The sequence below is a fragment of the Tachyglossus aculeatus genome, chromosome 22, assembly GCF_015852505.1.
Source record: "Tachyglossus aculeatus isolate mTacAcu1 chromosome 22, mTacAcu1.pri, whole genome shotgun sequence".
Taxonomy (NCBI): domain Eukaryota; kingdom Metazoa; phylum Chordata; class Mammalia; order Monotremata; family Tachyglossidae; genus Tachyglossus; species Tachyglossus aculeatus.
The window spans coordinates 31,760,581-31,777,113 of record NC_052087.1 but is presented as its reverse complement, the minus strand read 5'-3'; the positions used below and the strand labels follow the sequence as shown (position 1 = coordinate 31,777,113).

General features: G+C 40.9%; 2 protein-coding genes across 2 annotated transcripts; both read right to left on the bottom strand.

Moving 5' to 3' along the window:
- Nucleotides 1-1,407: 1,407 nt before the first annotated feature.
- On the bottom strand, nt 1,408-2,349 carry LOC119943858 (olfactory receptor 478-like). Its single transcript, XM_038765043.1, has one exon. The coding sequence runs from the start codon at nt 2,344-2,346 to the stop codon at nt 1,408-1,410; it is 939 nt and encodes a 312-aa protein (XP_038620971.1). The 5' UTR covers nt 2,347-2,349.
- A 12,369-nt stretch (nt 2,350-14,718) lies between these two features.
- Nucleotides 14,719-15,657, bottom strand: LOC119944044 (olfactory receptor 478-like). Its single transcript, XM_038765271.1, has one exon. It carries the CDS (start codon nt 15,655-15,657, stop codon nt 14,719-14,721), a length of 939 nt encoding a protein of 312 aa, XP_038621199.1.
- Nucleotides 15,658-16,533: the final 876 nt, after the last annotated feature.

The window sequence follows — 16,533 nt, the reverse complement described above, 5'->3', positions numbered from 1 at the left end:
CTCTGCTGGGGACTCCATATATGTTTTCCATAATTTCCCAAGATAATTCTTCAGGATGGGGTAAGGGATTCCTGTGGAGCAAGAAATGTCTAAGACAGAATCCTTCCCACCCATGGCACCTCATTAAAATCAGAACATACCCACAGCTATTGACTGCTCGATGTTCAGAATCTTTGTTAGCATTAATTAATTAATGTGATTTCCCAACCACAGACCGCCCAAAACAGTGGATCAAAAATTAATAAGGAGGCTTGAATATGTCATTCATGAAAGAGTAAATGTTTTTTAAAAAAGCTATTAAACTAATTCCAAAGTTTATCAAAATTTGAACAGAAATTCCAGTATACAAGACTTTTTATTTTCTTCTTCGAGAAAGCTAACTCGACTGTGCTGGACAGCAGCGTCATGGGAGAGAGTGGAGGGCAGAGACTCAAGTTGATTGCATGGAAGGAGGCAACGGTAAACCGCTTCCATATTATTACCAAGAAAACTTTATGGATCCACTACCAGAACAATTGTGGTTGGAGTTGGGGCATTCTGGGAGAGATGTGCCCATGGCATCACTATGGGTCGGAGACGACTCAACGGCATAAAACCTTCTTGTTCTTCACAGTCTCAAGGGGGATGAAATGATTTGACCTGTTCCAAATCCAAATTAAAGTCCATTTCACTTTTTTATTTTTTATATATTTTTATTTTATTTTTATGATTGCTGGAAGGCGTTGCATTAAGTGCTGGGGTAATTTAAAAATAACTCATTGCCTGTTCTACAAGAGGTCATAGTCTTCACTCCAATTTTACTGATGAGGTAACTGAGGCACAGAAAAATTAAGTGACATCCAAAGACAGAGCAGACAAGTGGTTGGAGCTGGGATTAGAACCCAAGTCTTATGACTCCAAGGCCTGTATTCTTTCCATTAGACTGTGGCTTCCCAACATGATCTAAAGGCAGTGTTAATCCATGAAAAATGAATTTTCTGGCAAAAATTTTAGTACAGAGCACATCCTCGGGATATAGATGTGAATGCTAACACCTGTTTTCTTAACTAAAATGATACGTATCCACGAGTTGTGCCCAAATTTTTATTTCTTTCAAACTCCCAATTAGAATGTGTCAACAAAACAACAAATGAGCACATACTTTTTTCTTACCGTCCTTGGATTATCAATGGATTATCCCAAATTTTATTTAAAAATAATTATTCATACTTGTGCATTATCCTTATCACTGTCTCTCTCACATCCTTGTTCTAACATCTAACATACAACTATTTATAAATTACACTTGGAATTTGTTATGATCTATCCCAGCTCCCATAAAAGGAATTCACAGTTGACAAGAGACAGTTGGCATGTCACACAGTCCATACTAACCCATTTCTGTGAAGAGAATGTCCTTATCCAGTTTTACCAAGAACTAACATTCTTGAGCATTATCGTCATCAGGGCCCCCTTCACGTCCTTGTTCCTCAGAGTATAGATTAGGGGGTTCAGCATGGGGATCACCACTGTGTAGAACAGAGACACAACTTTATTCTGCTCCAAGGAGCGGCTGGAGTTGGGCTGCACGTAAGTGAACGAGACGGTGCCGTAGAATAGAATAAGGGTGGTCAGGTGGGAGGTGCAGGTAGAGAAAGCTTTCTGTCTCCCGTCGCTTGCTTGGATCCTCATGATGGTACAGAGGATGTATACATAAGAGATGATTATGGTGGGGACAGTGATTAATATTACCATGGCAGCAGAGATGGAAGTAATAATTTGAGCCAGGGAAACGTCAGAGCAGGCAAGTTCTACTAATGGAGGGAAATCACAGAAAAAATGATTGATTTCACTGGCTCTGCAGAAGGCTAAACTAAACACACAAATGGTAAATAACACGCTATTTAAACAACCCCCGACATAGGAGGTAGCTATGAGCTGGACACAGACTTTATTGGACATAGAGATGGTATAGAGCAGGGGATTGCAGATGGCCACAAAACGATCATATGCCATCATAGCCAGTAAAATGGCCTCTGAGGTCCCAAAGGCAAAGGCAGAACAGAACTGGGCAACACAGCCAGGAAAGGATATTGTGTCTCTCTCCACTAAGAAGCCCTTAAGCATCTTTGGCGTGACAGTTGATGAAAACCAAAAATCGATGAAAGCCAAATGGCTCAGAAAATGGTACATTGGCGTGTGTAGTTGGGAACTGGCCCTGATTAACATGATAATGCTGAGATTACCCATGACTGTGACAACATAAACCACGAGAAACAATATGACGAGGAAGATCCGGAGGACAGGATCGTCCGTTAATCCCAAAATAACGAATTCTCTCATAGAAGTGTCATTTCCATCAGCCATTTTGTCCAAGGCGAAGACTCTGCATGAAATAGATAGCTTTTAGAAGCATTCCAGTCCTGCCAGCTCTTGCCTTCATACTTACCTTCCCCCTTCACCCACTAAGTCAGCCATACTCCTACCTGCCAAGTTTCGTAACCATCCCTAATTCTCAATCAGAGAGTGATAATTATTGAGCATTTACTGTGTGCAGAACATTGTACTAAACACTTGTGAGAACACCATAGAGTAAATGATAATAATAACAATAAAGTTGGTAGACGTGATTCCTGCTCTCAAGGAGTTTTCAGTGTATTGGGTAAGACAGGCACTAAAAACATTACAGCAACAAAGAATAAGGATCTGTAAAGTGCTGAGTGGATGGAGTGTGCCTAACAAAATGCTCTGAAGGAAAGGACCAAGATGTAAAGACGAGGCAGAGGGGAAGGAGAATGTGCAGGAACATGGAGCAGTGTTTTTTAGTGAATAGAGCACCGATCAAGGAGTCAGAAGTTCCTGAATTCTATTCCCGGACCTGCCACATGTCTGCTGTGTGACCTTAGGCAAGTTACTTAACTTCTCTGGGCCTCAGGTACCTCATTTATAAAATGGGAATTAAGAGTGTGAGCCCCAAATGGGACAGGGACTGTGTCCAACCTGACTAACCTGTATCTACCCTAGTGCTTAGAATAATGTTTGGCGCATAGTAAACACTTAACAAGTACTATTACTATTATTATTATTATTATCATTAAGTCATGGAAGCCCTCCTAAAAGAGAAGTGATTTTAATGGCGTAGTGGATAGAGCACAGGCCTGGGAGTTAGAAGGTCATATGTTCTAATCCCAGCTCCGTCTCTTGTCTTCTGTGTGGCCTTGGGGAAGTCACTTCACTTTTCTGTGCCTCAGTTCCCTCATCTGTAAAATGGGGATTAAACTGTGAGCCCCATGTGGCACAGGCTCTGTGACCAACCTGATTTGCTTATATCCACACCTGTGCTGAGTACAGAGCCTGACACACAGTAATAATAATCATAATGATAATAATGACATTTGTTAAGCACTTACTATGTGCAAAGCACTGTTCTAAGTGCTGGGGGGGATACAAGGTGATCAGGTTGTCCCACGTGGGCCTCACAGTCTTAATCCCCATTTTACATATGAGGTAAGTGAGGCTCAGAGAAGTTAAATGACTTGCCCAAGGTCATACAGCAGACATCTGGCAGAGTCGGGATTCGAACCCATGACCTCTGACTCCAAAGCCTGTGCTCTTTCCACTGAGCCGAGCATATACCACAGTTAATGGGGCTTTGGTGGCCTGTTGAATATGAGGTGGGGAGGAAGTTCCAGGCAGGAAGGAGCATGGGAGCAAAGGGCTGATGGCAAGGAAGACCAGACTGAGGCACTGTAAGTAGGTTGGTGTTAGAAGAGCCAAGTGTGTGGGTTGACCTGGAGTGGGAGAGGAGCAAGAATAGGTAGGAGCATGAGAAGAAGCGTGGCTCAATGGAAAGAGCACGGACTTCGGAGTCAGAGGTCATGGGTTCAAATCCCCGCCCTGCCACTTGTCAGCTGTGTGACTTTGGGCAAGTCACTTCACTTCTCTGGGCCTCAGTTACCTCATCTGTAAAATAGGGATTAAGACTGTGAGCCCCCTTAGGACAACCTGATCACCTTGTAACCTCCCCAGCGCTTAGAACAGTGCCTTGCACATAGTAAGTGCTTAATAAATGCCATTATTATTATTATTATTAAATAGGGATTAAGATTGTGAACCCCCCCGTGGGACAACCTGATCACCTTGTAACCTCCCCAGCTCTTAGAACAGTGCTTTGCACATAGTAAGCACTTAATAAATGCCATTATTGTTATTATTATTATTATTGAGTGCTTATGGTGTGCAGAGCACTGTACTAAGCACTTGGGAGAGGATAATACAACAATAAACTAGCATATTGTAGGGCTCTTAGCTGCAAGGAGTACTCTCCCCCTCCCCATCCCCCCAGCCGTACATCCTTCCCCTCCCCACAGCACCTGTATATACGTTTGTACAGATTTATTACTCTATTTATTTTACTTGTACATATTTACTATTCTGTTTTATTTTGTTAATATGTTTTGTTTTGTTGTCTGTCTTCCCCTTCTAGACTGTGAGCCTGCTGTTGGGTAAGGACTGTCTCTATATGTTGCCAACTTGTACTTCCCAAGCGCTTAGTACAGTGCTCTGCACCCAATAAATGCTCAATAAATACGATTGAATGAATGAATGAATGAATGTACACTTTCTCCAGCCCCCATCTTTCGCTCACGCCCTCATTCATTCACTCATTCATTCAATCATATTTATTGAGTGCTTACTGTCTGCAGAGCACTGTACTAAGCGCTTGGGAAGTACAAGTTGGCAAAATATAGAGATGGTCCCTACCCAACCCATCTGCCTGAAGCTACATTCCCTTTCAAACCTATCAAGCCACAGCTCTCCTCAGCCTCAAAATCCTCCTGATGACCCTTCTCCTCCAGGAGGAATTCCTCCATTAATTTTCTTCTCCCCAGGTTTTTTCTTCCTAACTAATAATCAATCCATCAATCAACCAATCATATTTGTTGAGTGCTTACTGTGTGCAGAGCACTGTACTAAACATTTGGGAGAGGACAACGAAACAGAGATGGTAGATATGTTTGCTGCCTACTAGGAGTGTACAGCCTAGAGGGACAGACATTAAAATACATTATGGATATGTACAATAGTGCTGTGGGGCTGAGGGTGGGGTGAATAAAGCTCAAAAATCCAAGTGCGAGGACAATGCAGAAGGGAAAGGAAGTAGGGAAAATAAGAGTTGAGTCAAGGAAGAGGTCTCAGCTCTCGAGAATTCAGCTACTCATAGCAGTTTGTATTCAGTTTACATCATTTAAGGACATATATTCCATTATCCATCTTTTCATTCTTTTCCTCTTTCTCACTTTAAAAATTTTGCATTCATCTCCCCCTCTATACTGTGACCTACTTGAGGGTGGCGATTGCATCATTTACATCCAACGTACTCTTTCACATGCTTAGTACAGTGTTCTACACACTGTAAGTGCTCAGTAAACATTGTTGATAGACTGATATAAATATATTCTTCACCCATATTTAAGATTAAATATCTAAGAACAATGGAGCTTAAAATTACTAATAACTGAAAAAATATATTAGCAGACAACAAACTAAATATATTATTTAGAAATAGCTTTGCATTTCCTCTCTAGTAAAACTGACTGGCAGAATTTGGGTAAATACAGAGTGCTTTCATGAGAAGTTAATTATTATTATCATTATTATTATTAGACTGTCCATGAAACAGTGAGGCTTTTGGTTTCCTGAAATATGTACTTTAGACTTAGTTGAAATTCAGCCACAAAAAAATTTATTTTCAAAAGATTGAAAATATTGGCGTAGTTACAGAATGTTATTTAGGTCAAATGTATATTGGCCCTAGTGATAATTCTGCCCAGTGTGCTTCTTGAGTGGGAGAAATGAGATGGCAAAGAGGCTTCCAATACTATGTAGGTGACAATAGTTTTCTCTCTACCTTCCACTACTGTTTCAGGGCTGAGCCCTCTGGTTGATTTCAGGGTCTACCTGAGTCAAGTTTGTTAAACAAAATGATTCATTACACAGTTTGACAACAGAGAGTTTGACTGAAAAGATAAATGCCATAGAGCCATAGAGGCCCCTTCTCCATAATGAAGTCTAACGTGGCAGATAGTAGGACAAAAACTGCATCTGATCTCCTTATCTTGCATAGTTCCCAGACCTTAGTACAATGCTTGCCATATCATAAGTGCTTAACAAATACCACAATTATATTATATGCTTATTATCATTATTACTTACTAGACCAGAGTATAAGCACAGGGATACTGTAAGAGTCTCAGCAACCGGTCTCACTCACTAAATATTATAATACCATCACAATCTGAGAGAAATGGGCATTTACTGGAGCCAGCAATTGCAATGGTAGCCTGAAATCCTAGAAGAGTTTATAGTAGTTGTCAGAGTAACAGGACTTACTGCATTACTATAATCTACCGAACATTTACTTCAATAAAAGTCACAGAGACATAAAGGGAGATAGGGAAGTAAACTACAAGGAAAGATAGGAATCTAAATATAAAAGAAGTACAACATTCATTCATTCATTCATTCAATCGTATTTATTGAGCGCTTACTGTGTGCAGAGCACTGTACTAAGCGCTTGGGAAGTACAAGTTGGCAACACATAGAGACGGTTCCTACCCAACAATGGGCTCACACTCTAGAAGGGGGAGACAGACAACAAAACATGTGGACAGGTGTCGAGTCGTCAGAACAAATAATTAAAGCTCTATGCACATCATTAACAAAATAAATAGAATAGTAAATATGTACAAGTAAAATAGAGTAATAAATCTGTACAAATATAGATATAAGTGCTGTGGGGCGGGGAAGGAGGAGAGGAAAAAGGGGGCTCAGTCTGGGATCCATCTAAAATCTAAACACCTGGACAATTCCCAACTGGATCAGGAGCCTTTGGACACCTGAGTAGCCTACAGTTATTGTCCTCTCCCTTCCAGTGAGAAGTCATACAAGTGCCAACTTGGACTTCCCAAGCACTTAGTACAGTGCTCTGCACACAGTAAGCGCTCAACAAATACGATTGAATGAATGAATGAAAGTCTGATTGCCAGGTTTCACTTTAAGTGGCTGGACAGAAAACCCAGAAAACAACAGTATAAACTAGGATACTAAGTGTCAAAAATTGGAACTATTTGTTGTATTTGTGGTACTAAAGACCATTGGAGCTCCAGAAAGTATCTTGTATTTAGTGATATGAACAATTAAAGTCAAAGAAAACTATAATGATAATATAATGCTCTGCATACAGTAAGTGCTCAAAAATATGATTGATTAATTGATAGAGAATTGTTACGGAAGAAGTTCATAAACTCTGTAATTCATCTCAGATGTGCAGAAAATACTAAAACAGTGGAGTTTTCTAAAGCATTATTCACTTGGTGAAGTTAAGTACCTTTGAGCGTACGAGATCCACTATCTCTAGCATTTTTGCCTCCGTATGTGAGAATTCAATTTTGGAAATTAGGTCTTTACTCTGAAATCCAAAAAAACCCTTATAACCTGAGATAGTCTTAAGAATTTTCAGATTCTTGTCCCTTTGTATCACTTCATTTCAATCTGGGAAGACTGTGAGGAGCTGTGTCCAATAATAATAATAATAATAATAGGGCATTTGTTAAGTGCTTACTATGTGCCAAACACCATTCTAAGTGCTGGAGTAGATACAGGGGAAATCAGGTTGTCCCACATGGGGCTCACAGATTTAATCCCCATTTTACAGATGAGGGAACTGAGGCACAGAGAAGTTAAGTGACTTGACCAACTTCACATAGCAGACAAGTGGAGGAGACAGGATTAGAACCCACGACCTCTGACTCCCAAGCCCATGCTCTTTCCCTAAGCCACGCTGCTTCTCTAACCTGATCATCTTGTATTTACACCCAGTGCTTAGTACAGTGCATGGCACATAGTAAAAACTAACAAGTGCCACAATAATAATAAAATCTGCTGCATTATTAAGGCTTTAAAATCTAAAATCAGCATTGCTGAAAATAATTCTTTATACTCCCTTTTAAGTATGATACTCACCTTTGGAGCAAGAAAGAAACATCTCTGGATCACAAAGGGATTATTGGGGTATAAATAACGCTTTATCATGGCTGCCATGGGTTTAGGGCATTTGGGAACTGTCTCCCTTGGAGCTACAAGCCAGGGTTACATCTCACAGTTGGAAATATGTCCTTTTCTGTATGTGGTAAATGAAAATTGAATGAAACTCAACACTGATGATATGAAAGGTGGTGGCTAATCTATATTGCTGATCATTGTGGATTTTGCAAGAAGTTGAATTCAGGTCTTAGATTAAGATGGTTTGGAGCCATCTCTGCTGAAGAAGGAAAAGAGGTGAAAAATATCATCAAAATTCATTCTGAATGTTATCTCCATAAATTCCATTACTTTTTTCAAGTTGTTTTTTTTATTTCATTTTCCCAAAAGAAGAAATAATTGCTTCAATGGAAAGATCTAGGGACTAGAAGTCTAGTTCTAGTCCCAGACCTGCCACTGACCTGCTTTGTAACCTTGAGAAAGAAAGCACTTAATCTCTGTGGGCCTTATCTCTAAAATGGGAATAAAATATCTGCCTTCTCTCCCTCTTAGTTTGTTACCTCTGAAGGGGGCAGTGACTGTTACCCCAACACTTTGTTCATGGCATCCATCAATGGTATTTAATACTTATTGTGTGCAGAACAGTGTACTAAGCACTTGGAAGAGTACAATATAAGAGAGTTGGTAGCTATGTTCCCTGCCCACAAGGAGTTTAGAGTCTAGAGAGGAGCTTAGAGGACTTAGTAAATAAGCGAAGTATTTATTCTTGCATAAATTGAGATAAGAATTACCCATCTAGGCATAGGAGACTAAATTAATATTTATCCCATTATTCGAGTCTATCCACTAACCTGTTCCCATGTCAGGAATTCTCTCCTACCCAATGTAAAGTCATCAATATATTTCCTTCCAGACAAATCCCTTTTTATCTAAGTGTGTTCCCCATGGTGTTGGATAACATTTATTCCTAGCCTTTCGTTTACTAAACTTTTGAAAATTTGAAGACTTGTTTTAGCAGTATTTGTTAATTACTTGCAATGTGTCAAACACTGAGGTAGACACAAGGTTATCAAATTAGACACAGTCCCTGTCCCACACGGGGCTCACAGTCTAAGTAGGTATCGAATCCCCATTTTACAGATGAGGAAACTGAGGCATAAAGAAGTTACATGACTTTCCCAAGGTCACACGGCAGGCAAGTGGCCAAACCGGGATTAGAACCCAGGCCTTCTTAACTACCAGACCCATGACATGTTGCTTTTCAAGACCCTTGTTAATGCATCCTCAACTTTACATCCTAGTATCAATTTTTAACAACATTTCCACATATGTTCCATTTTGTAAGCGTGCGCAGCAACACTGACAGCCTGCAAGTTCTTGGCAATCTGTGTGCCTGTGGGACCTCTTCTAGACTTCTAGATTTCTGGGTAGGGAGCATCTCTATATGTTACCAATTTGTACTTCCCAAGTGCTTAGTACACTGCTCTGCACATAGTAAGCGCTCAATAAATACAACTGAATGAATGAATGAATGTGAGTGGCAGGGGTGAGAGTGCAAGTGGCTTTGTACAGACCATTAGAGCTATGATCAATTCTCTTTCCAAAGGTTCTCTCTCCGACCCAAAGTCTCTATTTTTATCCTGGAGAGATACACTTTCCCTTCCCTTTCTGTTCCCTTTGCCTGGGGGAAGGATTGATACCACCAGTTAAAGTCTATTCCTATGTTTGATGGGTTCAGCCTGGAAATGCATATATATATGTATATATGATTGTACTATGTATATATGTTTGTACATATTTATTACTCTATTTTACTTGTACATATCTATTCTATTTATTTTATTTTGTTCATATGTTTGGTTTTGTTCTCTGTCTCCCCCTTCTAGACTGTGAGCCCACTTTTGGGTAGGGACCGTCTCTATGTTGCTAACTTGTACTTCCCAAGCTCTTCGTACAGTGCTCTGCACACAGTAAGTGCTCAATAAATATGGTTGATTGATTGATTGATTGATAAAGGGCAGAAATGGCAAACTGGGCTGCCCGCCAAAGTGTGTTGCTTTAAATCCGGATCTCATGGGCCTTCATATGAATAGATCTCTGCTGGGGACTCCGTACACATTTTCCATAATTTCCCAAGATAATACTTCAGTATGGGTTAAGGGATTCCTGTGGAGCAAGAAATGTCTAAGACAGAATCCTTCCCACCCATGGCACCTCATTAAAAGCAGAACACACCCACAGCTATTGACTGCTCGATGTTCAGAATCTTTGCTAGCATTGGCCTCAAAATTGCTTTTCTCAGGCTTCAAATCTGAACTGGACAACGAAAAGGAACACTCTCTCTCCTTGAAGTAATTTAAGGTCTTGTATCTTCCCCTGCTTTTAGTACAGTGTTTGACACAAAAGAAGCACTTAATAAATATCACAGTTTATAATTAACATTATTGTTAGTAATAATATGATCCACCAAATGGATGTGGCTGAGTTTTTGTCCTGTGATTTCAATTCCATGGTGAGCTACCACACCAGTTCCTCCTTGAAACAGCCTTGCGGACTCAGTCGTCATTGAGTGCTGGGTCTATGGGATAGTAACTATATTTATGGTACTATGTGCCAAGCACTCGTTACTCACTGGGCCGGTGGACAGCTTGGACACAGTTTCTGTCCCACATGGGGCTCACACTCTTTACCCCTATTTTACAGATGAGGTCACTGAGGCCCAGAGAAGCGATGTGACGTCCAAAATCACAAAGTGGACAAGTGTCGAAGCCGGGATTAGTTCCCAGCTCCTCCTGGCTTTCAGGTCTGTGCTCTCTCCATTAAGCCACGCCACTTCCCTCTGGACTCTTTAGTCCTGGAGTCCAAGGACCCATGAACACTCATTCAATCAATCCATCAGTGGTATTTATTGAGCACTTACCGAATGCAGACCACTGTTCTTTAAGCTTGGGAAGTATAATCCAATACAACAGAGTTGGTAGATTCGATCCACAAGAAGCTTACAGTATACAGGGGATGACAGACATTAACATGGATTAGGGAAAGGGAAAACAGTAGCTTGATAGGGGAAATAGCCCAACACTGATTGAAGCATTGTGGCCTAGTGAATAGAGGATGTGCCTGGGAGTCAGAAGGATCTGTGTTCTAATTCTGACTCTGCCACTTGTGACCTTGTGCAAGTCACTTCACTTCTCTCTGCCTCAGACACCTCATCTGTAAAATGGGAATTTAAGACTGTGAGCTCCATGTGAGACATGGATTGGGTCCAACCTGAACAACCTTGTGCTTAGTACAGAGCCTGGCACATAGTAAGCTCTTAACAAACACCACTAAAAGCACTTAGTACAGTTCTCTGCACACAGTAAGCGCTCAATAAATACGATTGAATGAATTAAAAAAAGTGGGACAACAAACAACAATGTCCTGACATGAAGTTAGTTTCCAAGATTTGAAGTGATGCTCATCTTAGCATGACTTTGTCAGGAGGTACATGTGTGAAGAACGGATGGAAGTAAGATACCCAGTTATTGTATGCTGAGCACTATTGGACAATGGAAAGCAATTGGAGCAAACAAAATAATTTGCAAATGTAGGAAAGGCATCCAAGACAATGTGGTGTCACCAGTGAAAACAGGCAAGTTGAAAGCTGTTAGACAAGGCTGGTGTATTGCAATTCTGAAAAATAGCTCTTTTTGATGATTCTACTGCAGCCAACAACATTTGTGACGGCCTGAAAAAGGGCTGTTTGTGTGATAGCTAAGCCTGCTGGTGAGTATCAGCCTTCTTCACACCTGTTAGATTGTGCAGTAAATTCAGTCTTTGGTGCTAGCTGTGTTTTCAAAACATTGAGCCAACAGTCCCGTTAAAAGTGGGCAAGGCATTCATTGAGGTGGAAAGGAAAAACCACATTTCCCAAGAAACAAAGGACCTGATCAATTACACTTTTGTACTACCCCCTAATAGAGAAGCAGCGTGGCTCAGTGGAAAGAGCACGGGCTTCGAAGTCTGAGCACAAGGGTTCAAATCCCGGCTCCTCCAATTGTCAGCTGTGTGACTTTGGGCAAGTCACTTAACTTCTCTGGGCCTCAGTTACCTCATCTGTAAAATGGGAATTAAGACTGTGAGCCTCACGTGGGACAACCTGGTCACCTTGTAACCTCCTCAGCGCTTAGAACAGTGCTTTGCACATAGTAAATGCTTAATAAATGCCATTATTATAGTAGGTGCTTACTATGTGCAAAGCACTGTTCTAAGCGCTGAGGAGGTTACAAAGGGATCAGTTTGTCCCACGTGGGGCTCACAGTCTTAATCCCCATTTTACAGATGAGGTAACTGAGGCCCAGAGAAGTTAAGTGACTTGCCCAAAGTCACAGGGCTGACAAGTGGTGGAGCCGGGATTTGAACCCATGACCTCTGACTCCAAAGCCCATGCTCTTTCCACTGAGCCATGCCACTTCTCATAGCTCCTAGAGATATGAAAGCTGCATGTATTAAATCGTTAATATTGTATATTGCAGCAGCCAAAAAAAAAAAAAAATCCAAACAAGGACCAGGTTTCAAAAGGAGATTCAAAATGAAAGAGATGAATGAATTTTGCTCCTGTGTAAAAGCATGATTTGCCTGCATCTGGAAAGCTATGGGCAGTTCTGCTTGCCAAACCTTAGAAACAATAAAAAGCACCTGGAGATAGGACAGAGAAAAGCAATTGAGGTGACTGCTGCAGGGAGGATGGGGAAGTATCTGAGGTTCATCCTAGGCAAGGACCACGTCTACCAGGGAGAAGCAGCATGGCTTAATGGAAAAAGCACAGACTTGGGAGTTAGAGGTCATGCGTTCTAATCCCTCCTCAGCCACTTGTCAGCTGTGTGACTTTGGGCAAGTCACTTAACTTTTCTGTACCTCAAATACCTCATCTGCAAAATGGGGAGGAAGACTTTGAGCACCACGGGGGATGACCTGATTACCTAGTATCTACCCAGTGCTTAGAACAGTACTTGGCACATAGTAAGTGCTTAAAAATACCATTATTATTATTATCATTACCAACCTTCATATTATCCTCTCCCAAGCACATAGTACAATACTTGTGCAAAGTAAGTGTTCAGTAAATATCACTGATTGACTGACTGATCTGCTTGAGAATAAATGGAAAATAATAGGACTCTTCTGCCTAGAAAAAGATTGGTCACGAATATGATTCAAGTTTACTGAAACATGCAAGATTTGGGCAGGAAAAAAACAACTGTGTTGTTCACTAAATTCCATGATAACGAGACATTAAATCTGAAAGTGGGACATTCAAAGTGAACAAAAAGAAAACCTCTTCTCATCTGGGATAGTGAACAGAAAATATTAATTATGATAGGAATTTACATAGGCCAAAAATATCAGCGGGTTCGAGAGGGGGTTGAATGATGCATGGGAAAGTGTAGCAAAATGGGTTTTGTGATGAAAGTTATGAATACTGGATGGTATACACCTAGGCTCTATAGTTAAGGAGGGCCACTTTCACATGAATCCTCCAAGAATCCTGGTGTCCCTGTGGGGAACAGAACACTGAACTGAATGAAGCATTGCCCTAAAACAGGTCAGTATATCAACACTTTTTTTATAGTATTTGTTAAGTTCTCACCAGGTGTCAGGCGTTGTACCAGTGGGGTAGAACATCCAGGGGTTGCCCATCCACCTCTGCCTCAAACAGAAACTCCTTACCATCGGCTTTGAAACACTCAGTCACCTTGACCCCTCCTACCTCATCTCACTGTTCTCCTACATAGACCAGCCTGCAAACTTTGCTCCTCTAATGCCCACCTACTCAGTGGACCTCAATCTCATCTATCTCACCACCAACTCTTTGCCCATGCCCTGTCTCTGGCTTGGAACACCCTCCCTTTTCATATCCAAAGGACAAATACTCTCCGCTCACTTCAAAGCCTTATTGAAGGCACATCTCGTTGAAGAGATCTTCCCTGACTGAGCCCTTGCTTTTTTCCCACTTCTGTCTGCATCACCCTGACTTGTTTCATTTATTCAGCCCCCTGCCCCACAGCACATAATAATGATAATAATAATAATAATAATAATAATAATAATAAGGGCATTTATTAAGCGCTTACTATTTGCAAAGCACTGTTCTAAGTACTGGGGAGGTTACAAGGTGATCAGGTCTTAATCCCCATTTTACAGGTGAGGGAACTGAGGCACAGGGAAGTTAAGTGACTTGCCCAAACTCACACAGCTGACAATTGGCAGAGCCGGGATTTGAACCCATGACCACTGACTCCAAAGCCCATGCTCTTTCCACTGAGCCATGCTGCTTCTCTATGTACATACCCATAATTTGTTGATTTATATTAATGTCTGTCTCCCTCTTTAGACTGTAAGCTTGTTATGGGCAGGGAATTTGTCTATTTTACTGTTGTGTATACTCTCTCAAGCCCTTAGTACAATGCCCTACACACATTAAGTGCTCAATAAATACTATTGATTGATTGTACTTCCCAAGTGCTTAGTACAGTGCTTTGCACACAGTAAGCGCTCAATAAATACGATTGAATGAATGAATAGTTGTTAAACACGTTCTCTATCCACAACTCATAAAAGCAATTTATGATTGAAAACAGACACAAAATTCCAAAATGTCACACAATGTATACTTTTAACCCAGTTTCATTATCAAAAGGTTATTATCCCGTATTACAAAAAACAAACATTTTTACCCATTATCTTAATCACTACCCCCTTCACATCCTTGTTCCTCAGAGTGTAGATTAGAGGGTTCAGCATGGGGATCACTACTGTGTAGAACAGAGACACAACTTTATTCTGCTCCAGAGAGTGGCTGGAACTGGGCTGCATGTAAGTGAATGCTAAGGTTCCATAATATAGAATAACAGCCGTCAGGTGGGAGGTACAGGTAGAGAAAGCTTTCTGTCTCCCATCGCTTGCCTGGATCCTCATGATGGCAATTAAGATGTATACATAGGAAATGACTACAGTTAGGACGGTGCTCAGTATAATGATGGCAGCAGAGATGGAAGAAAGAATTTGTACCAGGTGAATGTCAGAGCAGGAAAGTTCCATTAAGACGGGAACATCACAGAAGAAATGATTGATTTCATTGGGTCCACAGAAGGCTAAACTAAATACAAAAGTGGTAAATAGCATGCCATTCAAACAGCCCCCCAAATAGGAAGCAGCTATGAGCTGGACGCAGACCTTACTGGACATGGAGATGGCATAGAGCAGGGGATTACAGATAGCCACGTAACGGTCATATGCCATCATAGCCAGCAAGATGCCCTCTGAGGTCCCAAAGACGAAGACAGAACAGAGCTGGGCAGCACAGCCAGCAAAGGATATTGTGTTTCTCTCCACCAAGAAGCCCTGGAGCATCTTTGGTGTGACAGTTGATGAATACCAAAAGTCAATGAAAGCCAAATGGCTCAGAAAATGGTACATTGATGTATGAAGTTGGGAACTTACCCCGATTAATGTGATAATGCTGAAATTGCCCAGTACAGTGACAACATAAACCACTAGAAAGAACATGAAGAGGAAGATACGGAGGATGAAATTGTCTGTTAGTCCCAAAATAATGAACTCTGATACCAAAGTGTCATTTCCTTCGGCCATTATCTCACGATGATGAATCTGTTATAAAACAGATGGATTTTAGAAAAATAGGCAAAATGGAAAAGGATACATTCTCCCATTTATAGTACAGTCCATTGTAAATTATTGATTGAGACTGAATTAAGTCTATTACTCACAGGTTCTAGTTTCCTTCCCATTCATACTGGCTAGCATGATTTGCATTAATATGGGTATTGACTTTGAGACCATAATTGCATGTATACTGTATTAAGACTAGCAGTCATGTTTCATGCAATTATATCCAACCTTTGCACACAGTATGCGCTTAATAAATGCTATCTTTATTATTATTATCTAGGCAGGAAAGAACACATTTCATAGAAAGACATTGAATCAATCAATCAATCATATTCATTGAACATTTACTGTGTGCAGAGCATGGTACTAAGCGCTTGGGAGAGTACAATAAAACAGAGTTGATAGTCGCATTCGCTGCCCACAGTGGGCTTACAGTCTAGAGGGCGTGATAGACATTAATGTAAATAAAAGAATTACAGGTATATACACAAGTACTTTGGGTCTGGAGGGGAGTGCATAAAGGGAGAAAATCAGGGTGACACAGAAGGGAGTGGGAGAAGGGGAAATGAAGACTTAGGGAAGGCCTCTTGGGGAAGATGTGTCTTCAATAAGACTTTGAAGGTTTGGAGAGTAATTTTTTTTAATGTTTCTCATTAGGCACTTACTATGCGTCAAACACTGTTCAAGTGCTGGGATAAGTAGCTTGGACACAGTCTCTGTTCTGCATGGGGCTCACAATCTTCAGTGGGAGGGAGAAGTGGTATTGAATCCCCATTTTACAGTTGGGAAAACTGAAGCACAGTGTAGTGAAGTGACTTGCCCAAGGTCACACAGCTA

Excerpts from the sequence above, each read along its gene's own strand:
- LOC119943858 (XM_038765043.1), bottom strand. The coding sequence starts at position 2,346 with ATGGCTGATGGAAATGACACTTCTATGAGAGAATTCGTTATTTTGGGA.
- LOC119944044 (XM_038765271.1), bottom strand. The coding sequence starts at position 15,657 with ATGGCCGAAGGAAATGACACTTTGGTATCAGAGTTCATTATTTTGGGA.